The following is a 15926-nucleotide window of genomic DNA, read 5'->3' on the forward strand; positions in this document are numbered from 1 at the left end:
GGAGAGAGAGAGAGAGAGAGACAAACATCGAGTGGTTGCCACCCACACGACCCAACCAGGGCCGGAGACAAACTGCAACCAAGGCACATGCCCTCAGCGGGAACCGAACCCGGGTCTCTCAGGACCGCAGGCCGACGCTCTAACCGCTGAACCAAACTGGCCAGGGCTGTACATTTCTTTTTATGAACGTATGTTTATTTCTCCGGGATAGATTTATAGGTATGAAATTGCTGGGTCAAATGGTAAAGTTTGTGTTTTTGTTAAGAAACTGCCAAAGTATTTTTCTGAAGTGGCTATAACGTTTTTATATTCTCATCAACGATGTATAAGACTTCCCATTTGTCCACATCTTCTCTGGCATTTGTCTTTAATAAGACATATATTTTTTAAATTGTGGTGTAAAAAAAAAAAAAAAACATGTAAAATTTACCATCTTAACTATTTCTAAGTGTATATAGTTTGGTAGTGTTAAGTACATTCACATTGTGCAATCAATCTCCAGACATTTTCATCTTGCAAAATGGAATCTGCATTCAACAACTCCACATTCTCTCCTCCCCAAGCCCCTAGAAACCACCATTCTACTTTCTGTTTCTATTAATTTGACTGCTCTCGATACCTCAAATAAGTGGAAACATATAGGATTTGTCTTTCTGTGGCTTATTTCATTTGGCAAAATGTCCTCAAGATTCATCCAGCTTGTAGCATGTGTCTTAATTTCCTTCTTTTTTAAGATTGAAGGCATACAGGTATGCTAAAGTAATTGTGGTGATAGAACTGCATTACCCTCAGAAGCTACTGAGGTGATCCATTCTAGCCTAGTACAGTGTAAAGAACAACAACAAAAAAATTGAAAGCATGGGTTTTTAAAGGCTAAGGAATGCTGAATTTATCGTCCTTAGAATTAAGCAAAGTTCCCCTTGCAGTCTTGGGTGCCGGAGGGGGGGGGGCAGAAAAGGAAAGGAAAGAGAAAAGAAAATAGAGAAGGCCCTGGCCAGGTGGCTCAGTGGGCTGGAGCATCATCATACACACCAAAAGGTGATGTGTTCAATTCCCAGTCAGGGTACGTACCTAAGTTGCAGTTTTGATCCCTGGTTGGGGTGCGTACAGTAGGTAACCAATCGATGTCTCTCTCTCTCTCTCTCTCTCTCTCTCTCTCTGTCTCTCTCTGTCTCTCTCTGTCTCTCTCTCTCTCTCTCTCTCTCTCTCTCTCTCTCTCATCTCTCCCTTCATCTCTCTCTAAACATCATTAAACATATCCTTGGGTGAGAATTAAAAAATATATATGAGAAGGATATTGGAGAGGAAACGTTTTGAAAAGAAGAAAGAAGTACAGATAAGAATTAGGAATACAGCCCTGGCCGGTTTGGCTCAGCACTTAGAGCGTTGGCCTGCGGTTCAGAGACACCCAGGTTCAGTTCCTGCTGAGGGCATGTGCCTCGGTTGCAGTTTGTCCCTCGTGTGGGTGGCAGCCACTCGATGTGTCCCTTTCAAGTCAGTGCTTCTCTCTCTTTCTTCCTCTCTCTCCCTCCCACTCTATCTGAACAAAGAATGGAAAAATGTCCTCGGGTGAGGATTAAAAAAAAAAAAAGAATTAGGAATACACACTTTATCTTATTTTCCCTTTGGCAGTCAGAAGTAACCACCTGCCTTTTCACAAGATATATATAAAGGTCCTCCTGGCAGATTGGCGTTTGGAATCCTTGTCATTCATAATTGATTATATAGTTGATTAGAGCCTATTAGGCTTTGCAGGAAAGCACATCCAGCCATGATTCAGGGCACTTGAAATTGTTATTGTTGCTTCTTTTAAAAACATTCTACAAATAAATGCATGTGGTAGTTATATAATTTTTCAAAACATTTTTTTAAAATGAGGAATATGGACCAAATCAGTGATTTCCAAGCCTGTTTTTCAAGTACTAGGAACCATTCTTTATAACAAATTCTAAAGCAGAATCCAAACACAATAGCAGCTAAGATGCTTCTGAAAAGCCCCACGTTACCTTCACTGTGCTAAGTGCATTGCAAGCATGATCGTATTTCATTATTCAATGTAGGAACTATTAAACCAATTTTTATGTGAGAAAACAACCAAGTCCACTCAGATAGTTCAGACAAACAGGTAAATAGTGATCTATTCCAGTTACTTTTGAGGGTGAGAGGAGCCAGGTCTAGAGCCTCATCTCTTGTCTGCCCTCCCCACCACCTCATCCCAGCTCCCATAATCCCAGTCCTAACTTCTGGAACTTCAGTGAAATACCACACTCAGGCGCTCATCTGCTGGGCTCTATGCTGCAGAGTGAGGTGATTCAGTTGCTCTGTTTAAGAAGAGTTCTAGCTACCCAGATGTGGTTAATTTTATGTCAGCTAGACTGGGTTAACAGATGCCCAGATAACTGGTAAAACATTATTTCTGAGGGGTCTGTGAGGGTAATCACTAGACTGAATAAAGAAGATCCACCCTCATCAATGTAGGTGGGTGTCATCCAATCCACTGAGGGCCCAAATAGAACAAAGGTGAAGGAAGGGAAAATTCTCTCTCTTCTTCTTTTAATTTTTTTTGTGTTTTTTTTTTTTTTTTGCATTTATCTGGAGATAGAGCGGGAGGGAACGAGGGAGGAAGAAAGAGAGAGAAACATCAATGTGAGAGATACACATTGACTGGTTGCCACCCATACGACCCCAACCGGGGCCAGGGACAAACTGCAACTAAGATACATGCCCTTAGCAGGAACTGAATCTGGGACTCTCCGGTCCACGGGCTGACGCTCTAACTGCTGAGCCAAACTGGCCAGGGCTTTTAAATTTTTTTATTTGTTGATTTGAGAGAGAGAAAGAGAGAGAGAGAGAGAGAGAAACATTTATATGTTATTCTACTTATTTACGCATTCATTATTTGGTTCTCGTATGTGCCCTGACTGGGGACTGAACTCTCAACCTTGGTGTATGGAGACGATACTCTAACCAACTGAGCTACCTGACCAGGACTAATTCTCTCTCTTCTTGAGCTCAGACATTCATTTTCTCTTGTCCTTGGACATCAGATCTTCTGGTTTGGGGGCCTTCAGACCTAAGGACTTACACCAATGCTCCCCTATTTCCCTCTCCTTTCTCACACCTTTGACCTCGGATTGGAAGTTATACCATAGGCTCCCATGGTTCTTAGGCCTTCAAACGTGGACTGAATTACACCACCAGCTTCCCTGGTTCTCCTCTCCAGTTTGCAGATGACATAACATGGTATATCTCTGCCTCCATAATCACATGATAAATCTCCTCTTATATATCCGTATATATCCTATTGGTCCTGTTTCTCTGGAGAACCCTGACTCATACACCAGGGCTGCTCACTACTTTATTAAAATAGATTATGAGTAGAACCACAGAAGGCTTTTTCTTCTCATACCTTATCAAACAAACGAACAAATGTTTAAACATTCTTCTACTTGCTATTCAGTATTCAACATTGGTTTTTATTAACAATGAAAACAAATAGACTACTATATAAACAGAAACGGCATCAAAGGAAATGGTCATAGAAAGCTACACATAATAGAAACACCCTTGAAGGAAGCACCCATCTGTCGCTCCTGACAATTTATGGTTGCCCTCACAGTCACTGAGGCTCTCTGCTTTGTGCCCGTCTCAAATCATGATTCTAGCCTAGTTTCAAGCAGAAGTTCATTCAACACTGGGTTCTAACTCTATGGATATTTACTTGGGGACAAGGAAGTTTATACATCAACCATACGCCTCAGCACGGGAATGGTCTCCCTGAAATCTTATGGCCTGTAGCTGGACAGTTAGTGGAGGCGGGGGTAGGGACAGAATCTGCAAGCCAACAATCCAGACAGCTATTCTGGAAATACTTCACAATGAAGAATGCTTGAGCTACATGTGTGCCAAACACCTGTTCTGTGCCATCCCAACTTTCTTGACTGAGCTCCACCTCCTGGTGATTCTGGTTTTATAGTTATGGGACAATTAGTCATGGGGGGAAAGGGGCCTGTTGTATCTGAAGGCCATAGTGGCCTACATGCTCAGAATTGTCCCAGGACAGATAAGAGTTCTCATAAGCCCCCCAAAAGGCACTCACAGTTCAAAAGAGTTCTTGGGTAGGGAGGCCCTCTGCAGACAAGAACGGTTGACGACACAGCCTCATAGAAGCACAGAGAAAATAAAAATGAGCTCTTCTTATATTTGCACAGACAAACATGTCTTCGTGTGGAATACAGGTGGAGGAGAAGCAAAATTGGCAATCAGCAGGCTGTTTCCAGCAGTACCTGAGAAAGCAGGTAACATCCATTCCAGAGAGAGCAGAGCTAGTGGTAGTTTCCAGCAGGGCCACGGCCAACTTCATGGACTGTAGACAGTGGACTCCTGGCATATGCCCTGCTCCTACCAGTCACACTCAACCAGGAATGCCTTAATCTTTTCATCAAACCCTTTCTTTGGCCAAAAACAGAGACCATGCTATGTTCCATGTGAGTGAGCCATCATGATAAACCATCCTCCTCCTCTAGTAGAGCCTTCAGATGACTGCAATCCTGGCTGACATTTTGACAACAATTTTATGAGAGACCTCAAGCTAGAACTACCCAGCTGAGAGGCTCCCAAATTCCTGACCCACAGAAACGACGTGATATAATGAATGTTGATTGCTGACCTAAGCAGCTAAGTGTTAAAGTATTATTTTTGAAGCAATAAATAATAGACCTACTGTCTGGCCGGTGTGGTTCAGTGGTTGAGCATCGACCCATGCACCAGGAGGTTGCCAGTTTGATTCCCAGTCGGGACACATGCCAAGGTTGTGGGCCTGATCCCCAGTGAGGGGCATGCAGGAGGCAGCCAATCATTGTTCTCTCTCATTGATGTTTCTCTCTCTCTCCTTCTCACTTCCTCTCTGTAAAATCAAAAAAGGAAAAAAAAATTTAAATAATAGACCTACTAATTTTTTCATGTCTGTCTTCAATCATGAAGAGATCTTATTTGGAAAACACTACCAGGCTTCTTTTAGTTCCAATTTCATGCCCCTGTCTCTCTCACCAGCAAACTTCCCATAGTGTGTGTGGTAAGCACTGGTTAACTCCATTTGATGTATGCCTTTTTCCCCAGCTTTATTGAAGTATAATTGACAAATAAATTTTTACAATATTTAAAGTGTACTTCGTGGTGATTTGATATATGTATACATTGTGACAGGATTCCCCCATCTAATTGATTCATCATCTCACTTTTATTTATTCATGTGATAATATATAAGTTCTACTCTCTTAGCATATTTCAGTTACACAACACAGAGTTATCAACTATAGTCACTGTACTATACATTAGATCTTCAGATCTTATTCAACTTATACCAGAAAGCTTGTACCCTGTTACCAACCTCTCGGTATTTCCCCCACCCCTGGCCCTAGCAATCACTTTTCTATTCTTTGTTTCTATTAGTTTGACTTTATTTTTTTAGATTCCACATGTAAAGGCGATCACATGGTATTTGCTTTTCTCTGTCGGGCTTATCTGATTTAGCAAAATGCCTCAAGTTCCCTCCATATTGTCACAAATGGCAGGATTTTCTTCTTCCTTGTGGCTGAATAATATCCCACTGTATGTATATATCACATCTTCTTTATCCATTTCTTCAATGATGGACACCTAGGTTGTTTTCATATCTTGGCTATTGTGAATAATGCTGCAATGAACATATCATGGCATATCTATATATCTATTCAATATATATATATTCAATATTCTATTTTCATTTCCTTTGGATATATAACCAGAAGTGAGTTTGCTTGATAATATGGTAGTTCTTTTTTTAAAAAAAAAAAATATATATGTTTTTATTGGTTTTTTAGAGAGAGAGGAAAGGAGAGATAGAAACATTGATAGGCTCCTGCACGCCCCCTACTGGGGACCATGGCCACAACCTGGCATGTGCCCTGACTGGGAATTGAACTTAGGACCTCTCAGGCCATGGGAGGATGCTCTATCCATTGGGCCACACCACCAGGCTCTTTTTTTAGTTTTATGAGGAATCTCCATTCTGTTTTCTATAGTGGTTGTGCCAATTTACATTCCCTCCAACAGTGCACAAGGGTTCCCTTTTCTGCACGCCCCCACCAACACTTGTGATTTTCTGTTCTTGATTTGTTTGTTCATAGCGACCATCCTCATGGATGTGAGGAGATGTCTCATTTGGTTTTGATTTGCATTTCCCTGATGATTAGTGATGTTGAGCATCTTTTCATGTTTGTTGATCATCAGTATATCTTCTTTAGAGAAATGTCTATTAAATCCTTTGCCCATTTTTCAATTTGGTTACTTGGTTTTTGTTGTTGAGTTGCGGAATTCTTTGTATATTCTGGATATTAATCTCTTATCATATACATGCGAATATGTTCTCCCATTCTATAGGTTGTGTTTTCACACTGTTGATTGTTTTCTTTCCTGCACAAAAGTTTGTAAGTTTGATATAGTTCCAGTTGTCTACTTTTTCTCTGTTGCCTGCACTTTTGGTGTCATAGCCAAGCAATTGTTGCCAAATCCAGTGTTACCAGACTTTTACTCTGTTTTCTTCCAGGGGTTGTATAGTGTCAGGTCTTATGTTTAGGTCTCTCATTCATTTTGAGTTAATTTTTGTATATTGTGTAAAGTAAAGGTCTATATAGATCCTTTTAATACAGACTTTTATTTTTATTTTTTTATTTTTTATCCTCACCCGAGGATATTTTTCCATTTTTTGTACAGATAGAGTGGGAGGGAGAGAGAGAGAGAAACATCGACGTGAAGGGACACATCAAGTGGCTGCCACCCGCACGACCAACCAGGGCTGGGGACAAACTGCAACCGAAGTACGTGCCCTTAGCGGGAACCGAACCCGGGTCTCTCCGGACCGCAGGCCAACGCTCTAACCGCTGAGCCAAACTGGCCAGGGCTAATACAGACTTTTATACACACTTCCATCCTCTTGTTAATTCTTTACGCTCTCCTTCCAAGGAACCAGAGCTTGATTTCCTGAGCCTTCCTGAGCGTCAGCTGACTTGTTTGCTTCCCTTGGTTTTCACCACACAGAACTTTTTCTACCTTCTTTTCCACCACTAACCCTTCTTTTCCTTACTCCTATACGATAGCTATTTTCCAGAATTCAGTTTCTAGTGTCTTACTTTCTCTGTTTCCTTCCTACTCCTTTAGGGAGCAATTTATATATATTTATTTATTTTGACCGGGAATCAAACCCTCAACCCTTCAGTGCACAGGACGATGCTCAACCAACTGAGCCACATTGACCAGGGCAGCAATTTGTATTTTGCAGTTTCAAGTTCATCTTCTCACATGCTTGCTCTCAAATCTGTATTTTCAGTCTCATGTCTCTACTATCAGGGCATTTTCTTTTTGATACCCATTATGTTTGATAACCTCAAACTGTATATGTCCTAAATTCAATTTACTATCTCCTCTCCAAAAGAGCAGCAATATTAGCACCTTTTCCCCAGTCACTCTTTCTCATAAATTTGCAGTTCAAACTTACTCTTCTTTTTTCAGTTTCTTTATCTAATCATAGCCGAATTCCACGGCTTCTTTTTTCAAAAGATTTTTCTTTGTGTTTCTAGTCCTCTTATCCTCATATAAACCCTTATAATCTTGGCCCTAAATACTGCCATAGCAACTAATCTTGTTTCCCTTTCTCCATCTTCTCTTCATCTAGTCCATCCTATGTCCCTCTATTAGACTAAACTGTTAACATATCATTGTCACCTACCACTTTCATAATCAAAACTTCCTCTTATTGCATTTAGGCTCAACTTCATACTTCTAGACCTAGCAGTCAATGTCTTTCACTATCTGATCCTAATCATTGAATGTAACTAGTTGTATTCCTTGCTAGTTCCCAATAGGAAACCTGGCCTCATGTGGAACATTTCATGCTAATTTCCTTATGTTAGAAAGTCCTTCACCTATTCCTGTTCTAATCTAAATGTTTCCCTCCATTCAAGTTCTATTATTTCTACAGGAGTTTCCTTTACTCAACAGTCCACAGTAATGCCCCTTTTGAATATTTAATTTATCCTGCAACATTTATTTGGCTCCCAGGTAATTTTGTTGTTGAATGAATGAATATTATCTTGCACTGCTACTTATTTATCTCATATGTATTTTTTATATCTTCCTCCCATTTTAGATTTTAAGTTTATGGAAGGTAGGAACAAATATAATCTATCTTTTGCTTAATCTTTGTCACGTAGCACAATGTAATGCCCCAAATAGAGGGTAATTCTGGGGGCAAAGGTTATTTATTGATAGTGTGGCTGATGGTCAGAAATCTTCATTTCTAGTAAGACTTGCACCCTCCCCCCCCCATAACATAGGATTTAAAAAACATTTTTTTTCTTTATTGCTTTTTAGAGAGAGAGGAATGGAGAGGGAGAGAGAGATAGAAATATTGATAAAAGGGAACATTAATTGGCCACCTCCTACATGCCACCCAATGGGGATTGGGCCCACAACCTGGGCATGTGCCCTGACCAGGAATCGAACTGGAGACCTCTTGGTGCATGGGTCGACACTCAACCACTAAGCCACACCGGCCAGGCCATACCATAGAATTTTGATGCACTGTTTGAAAGTAAAGATTATCTATTTCCTTCATCATATTTCTTCTGTGTCTGGTGGTATTATTATTATTTTTAGGTATTATTGTTTTTATTTATTTATTTACTTTTTAATTCTCACCCAGGAATATTTTTCCATTTCTTTTCAGACAGAGTAGGAGGGAAGAAGGAAGAGAGAGAGAGAGAGAGAGAGAGAGAGAGAGAGAGAGAGACATCAATGTGAGAGAGACACATTGACTGGTTGCTTCCTGCACGACCCTGACCAGGGCCAGGGATGAGCTGCAACTGAAGTACGTGTCCTTGACTGGAATTGAACCCATGACACAAACTGGCCAGGACGTATTTTTAAATTATTTTAAAGTTGATTACGTATTTGACTACAAACCGCATTTTGAAACCATGGCCTGGGAGAAAAAACAAGAGACAAAAAAATCTTTGAACTATTATATGTTGCTTATGTATGTACATGGTGTAAAATTGCAAATAGGAAGGGAAGGAAGGAGGGAATCACAGTTTTAAGATTCAGATTCCCAGCCTTGGTTGGGATACAGAAATCTGAACTTTTCTTAGTTTCCTAGTTTTCAAGCACCTTGGCTTGCATGACCCTGTCTACCCTTTGCAAGGCTCAGGTTGTTTCCCTACCTGGGACAACTTTTCAAATTAAAAAATGCGCCTTGGCTCAGCGGTTAGAGCGTCGGCCTGCGGACCTGAGAGATCCGGGTTCGGTTCCCGCTAGGGGCGTGAACCTCGGTTGCAGTTTGTCCCCGGCCCTGGTTGGTTGTGCGGGTGGCAGCCACTCGATGTGTCGCTTTCACGTTGATGTTTCTCTCTCTCTCTCTCCCTCTCCCTCTATCTGAACAAAATATCGAAAAATGTCCTCGGGTGAGGATAAAAAAAAAAAAAAAAATGCAAAGGCTTGGGTTAATTCGAGTTTATCAATTGATTGAATAACCTAAATTCTTTGAATATTGAATAGATTTAAAATCAAGGTATGACTTTAAGATGCCCCTTTCTGTGAGGCAGAAGCTGAGCTAAGAATAAACAGGTATTTCTTGATGCATCAATGGATAAAATTTAAGTCACAAGTTTATAGCTAATAGCTAATTGCTGTGAGAGTGTAGTTTTACCTAACCTGCCATTTCTGGCAATGGCCCCCATTCCCATCCTGCTCCTCCCTTTTTTTTACCAACCATAATACCAGCATGGTTCACTCTACAAACACATTTTACCCTCTTATCGGAGAAAGAATTCATAAATAATTCTTACTAATCTTATGTAGATAATTAGTATTGTTTGGCTAAATGTTTATAGTTTAATAGGGATCAAAACATCTAGCTAAAATAATTAAATCCCTATAGTATAACTCCATAGTCTGACAAGGAAGTGGATAGGAAGTGAAAGTCTGGGAGAATGAGTTAGTCTCTGTATTAACTTTCTATTTCTGTCCTGTTTAATTCTCCACCTTGAGCATTGGTGGGACCTATGAACATAATGGAATAGTCACTCTCTTGATTACCTTTTACTCTAATATTGTTCAGGAAAAAATATTTTCTACTATACTTTCAACTTTTATTTAAGCATGAGTTGTCTGTTGTCTGTTGTTGTTGTTGTTGTTTTTAAATCACAAATCTGTAGCCTAGCCAGTAAGCCCAGATTCCAATACTAGCTCCACCATTTAAGAGCCATTAGATTTTGGGCAAATCACTTAACTTCTATGTATTTCATTTTCCTTATATCTAAGAGAGTGAAATATATGCCTATTTCATAGGGTTGTTAGAGGATTAAATGAGATAATACAATTAAAGCACTAAGTGCAAAAAAAAAAAACTATTTAAAAATTATAACAGGATACTAACAAATATTCAACCAATAAAAAAGAAAGCTGGAAAGAAAGAACAGAGAAACAGAAGATGGTATAAATTAAAAGCAAATAGCATAATGGTAGACTTAAACCCAATATATCAATTATTAATGGTTAAACATTCCAGTTAAAATGCAGAAATTGTCAGACTGATTGAAAAGAGGGTACAACTATATGTGTCTAAATAAAATTCACTTTGAATAGAAAGACACAAATACATTAAAAGTAAATGTATAGAAAAAAATATACCAAGTAAATAGTAATTATCACAAAGATGGTGTACGTCTATTATTATACAATTAGATTTCAATTCTCTTTACAACATGAAAAAGAATTTTGTTAAAATGATAAAATGGTCAGATAATCAAACAGATATGATTTGAATTTATATTTGAATATATAATTATATTCACTAATATAATAATCATAGATGTATATGCATCTAACACTAGAGCTTCAAAATATATAAAGCAAAAGTTGAAAGAACTGAGGGGAGAAATGGACAAATCTAGTTAGCTGAAGATTTATGTACTACTCTTCTCTTTTAGGTAATGGATAGTACAACTGGACAAAAATTACTAAGGATAAAGATTTGATCTAATTGACAGTTCTTAAAATCTATACCAGCAGCTTGCTAAAAGCACATTTTTTTCAAGTGCATATTGAATGTTCTCCAAGATACACCATTTGCTGGGGTATAAAATAAGATTTAATCAACTTCAAGAGATTGAATCTTACAGAGTATGTTCTCTGACCCCAAATAATTAACTTAGAAATTAATAAAAATATGATATCTAGAAAAACCCTAAATATTTTGAAATTAAACATAATACTTCTAAATGACACATGGAGGGATCAAAGTGAGTTTACAAGTGAAAATAAAAATATTTAAAACTAATGAAAATAAAAAATGCAACCTATCAAAACTTGTGAAATGCAGTATGTAAGAGAAGTTAATGGCTTTGAAGTTCTCTTTTACAAAAGAAGAAAGGTTTAAAACCATTGTAACTTTGCTCCACTTGAAAGGTATAGGAAAGGCATGAGGAAAAGAAGGTATAGGAATGACCCATAGGCCCATGAAAATGTTCTCAACATTAGTCATCAGGGAAATGCAAATTAAAACCACAATGAGATACCTTAAAACCCAAGAGGATGACTAAAATCAAATGATGGACATCAAATGTTGACAAGAATGTAAAACAAACAATAGTCATACAGTACTGTTGGGACTTTAAAATGACACAACTACTCTGAAAACTCTTTGATGGTTTCTGTATGATATTACACATACAATATTCTATGACTCAGTAATTCTAATTCTAAGGTTTTATCCTAGAAAAATGTCAATGTATGTCTACAAAAAGAGATGTACACAAATAGTACTAACAGCTTTATTTGTTAGTACTCAAACTGGAAACAATACAAATGTTCATCAACCTGAGAAAAAATTATAGTTTATTCATATCACAGAATACTACTCAGCATTTTCAAAATTTAAAGATTTGTTATGATACACATAACAAAATGGAAGAATCTCAAAAACATTATGTTAGGCTAAAAAAGTCAAACACAAAAGAGTGTGTATTGTATTTTTCTGTTTACATGACATTCCACAACAGGTAAAACTGATCTACAGTGACAGAAATCAGGTCAGTGGTACTCTGTTGGGGTGGAAAGTGACTGGAAAGGGTCACAAGGGAACTTCATGTGATGGTAGAAGTTTTTACATCTTGATTGTGGCCTTGTTACACAAATATATTCATCTGTCAAAACTCATTGAATTGTATACTTAGACATGTGCATCTTACTGTATGCACATTTTAAAACATTTAATTTTAATTTTTCCATCACCATTTATCCCCTCTATGCCCTCTTCCACCTCCACCCATTCCCTTCACCCCTACCCCTGCAATTACTACACTGTTGTCCATGTCCATGAGTTCTCTCTCTCTCTTTCTTTTTTTGCTCAATCCTTCCTCCACACCCCTCAACACCTGCAAATTTTAACGCACTAAAAAAAAAAATTTTTTTTTTTTTTTTGGCTGGAGTGGCTCAGTTGGTTAAGTGTCATCCTGTGCACCAAAGTGTTGCCGGTTTGATTCTGGTTTTTTTGGGGTTCAATCCCTGATTGGGACACGTACAGAAAGCAACTGATTGATGTTTCTCTCTCTCTCTTTCTCTCTCTCTCCTTCCCACCCTCTCTCCCTTCCTCTCTCTCAAAGCATGTCCTCAAGTGAGCTTTAAAAAAAAAGATATTTTCCATATGTTCTTAGAATTCATGTTCTAATGAGATAACCAGTCATGAATAAGATAAGCGATACCCCTAAATTATGAATATCTTGCTTCTGGAACTAAAAGAATAATATAAATATTAATAAATTTACTTCAGTGAATAGGTAGAGGAAGGTCTCATGAAACACATATCATTGGAAGAGGTGTAGGAGTTTGGTGAATGGTGGGATGTCATTCTGTGTGGAGAGAATGCATTGTGCAAAGGTACATGACATTAACTATGGTGTATGAGCTAAAGATGAAAAAGTTCAGAAATAAATTATGATGTATGTTTAGCCTTAAACTGAGGCATTGGGCTTCCATGACACAAACCAATAGATGTTTTTAAATAGTAGAGTGGTAGGATTAGTGTGCCTTTTAGCACTATGTAGGATATCCTGGAATAGGGAGAAATTAATGCAGTGTCCTGGGCTTGCAATGCCTTTTGAATAAAAATACCGTGATCATAGCCTCTGCTCGAGTGTGTATTTTTTTTAAATCTGTTGCTTGATGATCAGGACTGTACACTGAATGACCCTGAAGGTTTTTTTATGGGCTTCCTGGCAATGAGCTATCTGCAACTAGTGCTTCCTCATAATGTTATTCGCTGAACATGGCCTCACTTCTGACATGATATCCAAATGCTATCAGCTTGGGAAAGCAACTCCCTGAAACAGCTGCTGCCCCAGTCCAAAATGTTTCTCTGCTATTCACAATGTCATTCTCATGCTTTCCCTATAAAAAAGAAGGAGTACAAAAGTGGTGCCAAATACACCTCTCTGTAGGGTGGGAAGACCTTGCTGGTGTGTTTCAGATGCCTCTTTGCCAAAAAGTACTTCAAATTTTCCAAAGCTGATTGGACCATGTATGGACCAAGGATTGCATCAATCTATACTTTGTTCCCTAGCTGACCATTTATAGCTTGAAGTAAAATGATGATGAGTTGCACCAGTGAGATTCTTCCTTTCACAGAGATGAAAAGTCTTGGCCATTTAGCAGCAGGAGCAGTTGCTGGAAGTGTCAAAAAGTGAACCAAGGGTGGTGCAAGCTCAGGCCATGTATAAGAGAAGCTAAGAGGGAGCTGGAAAAAGGAGGTTGGGCCAATGTGCAGAGAGAAGTGAGACCCTGTGAAAAGGAAAGTAAGAGTAGCCAGGCTCCAGACCCATCCTCATTGTGTTCCTCTTTTCCATCTCCTCCTCTTCCTCCTCCTCCTCCCCCTTCTTCATTATTATTATTTAGTGGAGGGTATGAAAGACTTCCAAATTAAGTTCCCATTTATTATTTCTAGCATTCTTTCACTATCCTATTCCCCTGTACATTTTCTTTTAAGTTACATGAGTGAAGTTTTTGTCCCTTGCTCTTTGTAAGCCTTTTGAATGCTCTGGTAGCTATTGTTTTGAGTTTCCTGGAAAGCTTCCCTCCACCCTCATCTTGTAGTAACAAACTCTGATTCCTGGAAGAAAGGTGAACATGTCCAGTAGGCTTTTGGAAATACAAGCCTGAAACTGAGGAGAGAATTTTGCTTGGAAAGAGAGAATTTAAAGTCATCATTCAACAGAGAAAAACAAATAAGTAAATAATTTCTATAGAGCACTTTCAACATATTAGGTACTTTGGCACATTAGATGTTTGGCACATTATCTATCTATATTAATGTCAGTTAATTCTTACAATAATCCATCTAGAGATTATTATCTCTATTGATAGAAGAGGAAACTGAGTCTTAGAGAGTTTAAGTGGCTTAGCCACAGTCACACAGTCGGTGGCGGGTCAGAGCTGGGATTCCATTCCAGGACAGCGGTCAGTCTACAAAGCCCATGTTTCTCCGATCGCGAAGAATGGCCTCCCAGCTCATAGGTTGGCTCACAGTCTATCTTCTAGGAAGTCATTGATGAAGAGACCAGGGCTGGGAATTCTGAGGCCCTCCAACTCTTGAGAAAAGGAGCTATTGACAGAAAAGGGAAAGTCGGGGAAATAGAAGATCCAACTATTGTGGTGCTATCGAAGCCAGAGGCGGTGTTATAAAAAGCATAAGGTGGCCCACAATCAAATGGTTAAAAAACACCACGGAAAATAAGGAGCGATTTGGATTTGGTGATCAGAGAAGCTCACGTGTGACATGGGTGAAAATCGACTCTGCTTGTGCTGAGAGCAGAAGCCACGTTTTAATGAGCACACAAAATCACAAGAATTGAGGGATTGAGGAGTGTGAGTATAGCAACAGAAGGGAAGGAGCCAATGGAGAAGGTGAAGCTCAGAATTCCGAGTTCCAAGAGGGAGCAGACCTGCGAGATTAGCACTGGATAGAGGAGGCGCCTTTTCCAATAGGAACTAAGTAGGTATGAGTCTGTGCCTGTGTGGAGGGTGAGAAATTTCTATATTTAAGAAGGGAATGAAATCTGTAAAAATAACAAGATCAGCTGTAGCGGATTAGAAATTCCTGTAAGCGCTTTACGAGCTAATTTATTATCCCCGTTTTACAGATTGGGTACGCCAGGCACAGCCACTGGATCCCGATCAGACTGCAGAGACCAACTCCAGTCCCGGGCGGTTGTAAGCCCGGGCTCCGGGTCGAGGTCAGCAGTGAGTCACCGGACCCGCCGCAGGCTGACCGCCGAGGAGAGGCTGGAACTACACTTCCCAGTGTGCCAGGCGGGGCGGGGCGCGGGCGGGGAGGGCGCAGGCTCCTTCCCAGAAGCAAAAGCGGAAACAAAAGAGTCTCGCCGGCGTCCCCGCCCGCACACTCGCGCACACTCGCGCTCGGGCGCACACGGAACAGGCACAGGCACTCGGAGCGAGCCAGCGAGCGGCGAGTCGGGGACCCACCATCTGAGCCAGCCTAGGAGCCAGCGAGCCGCGCCCGCGACGACCGCACGCCCCCGAGCCCCGCAGCCGCCCCCCGCCGGCCGGTGTCCCCGCCGTCCTCCCTGACCCATGGCGCTGAAGCGGATTCAGAAAGTGAGTGCTGGGGACAGGCCTGGGGCGGCGGGGCGGGCTTCGGCCCCTACCCACACCGACCCGGGCGGTGGTCTCAAGCGACGCACCGGGAGGGCACAGGATGGGAGAGTGGGCAGGGGCGGTACCCGGGGCGGGAGACGCGGGCCGGGCCAGCGGGCACTGGACAGGTGAGGTGGGAGCAGGGGCAGGTCCTGGTGGTGGAGGTGCTTGGAGGCAGGGGA

The 15926-nt window shown here is 40.4% G+C and overlaps 1 protein-coding gene and 1 pseudogene across 1 annotated transcript in view; both read left to right on the forward strand.

Moving 5' to 3' along the window:
* Positions 1 to 739: 739 nt before the first annotated feature.
* Positions 740 to 829, forward strand: LOC118632811 (annotated as a pseudogene).
* Positions 830 to 15490: 14661 nt separating this feature from the next.
* UBE2D1 (ubiquitin conjugating enzyme E2 D1) overlaps positions 15491 to 15926 on the forward strand; it is a 39242-nt gene continuing 38806 nt past the window's right edge. The window contains exon 1 of the mRNA XM_036265759.1: positions 15491 to 15705. Within this exon, the coding sequence (XP_036121652.1) occupies positions 15682 to 15705 (24 nt within the window). The 5' untranslated portion in view covers positions 15491 to 15681. The remainder of the gene's footprint in view (positions 15706 to 15926) is intronic.

This window comes from Molossus molossus, unplaced genomic scaffold (genome assembly GCF_014108415.1).
Source record: "Molossus molossus isolate mMolMol1 unplaced genomic scaffold, mMolMol1.p scaffold_m16_p_17, whole genome shotgun sequence".
NCBI lineage: Eukaryota > Metazoa > Chordata > Mammalia > Chiroptera > Molossidae > Molossus > Molossus molossus.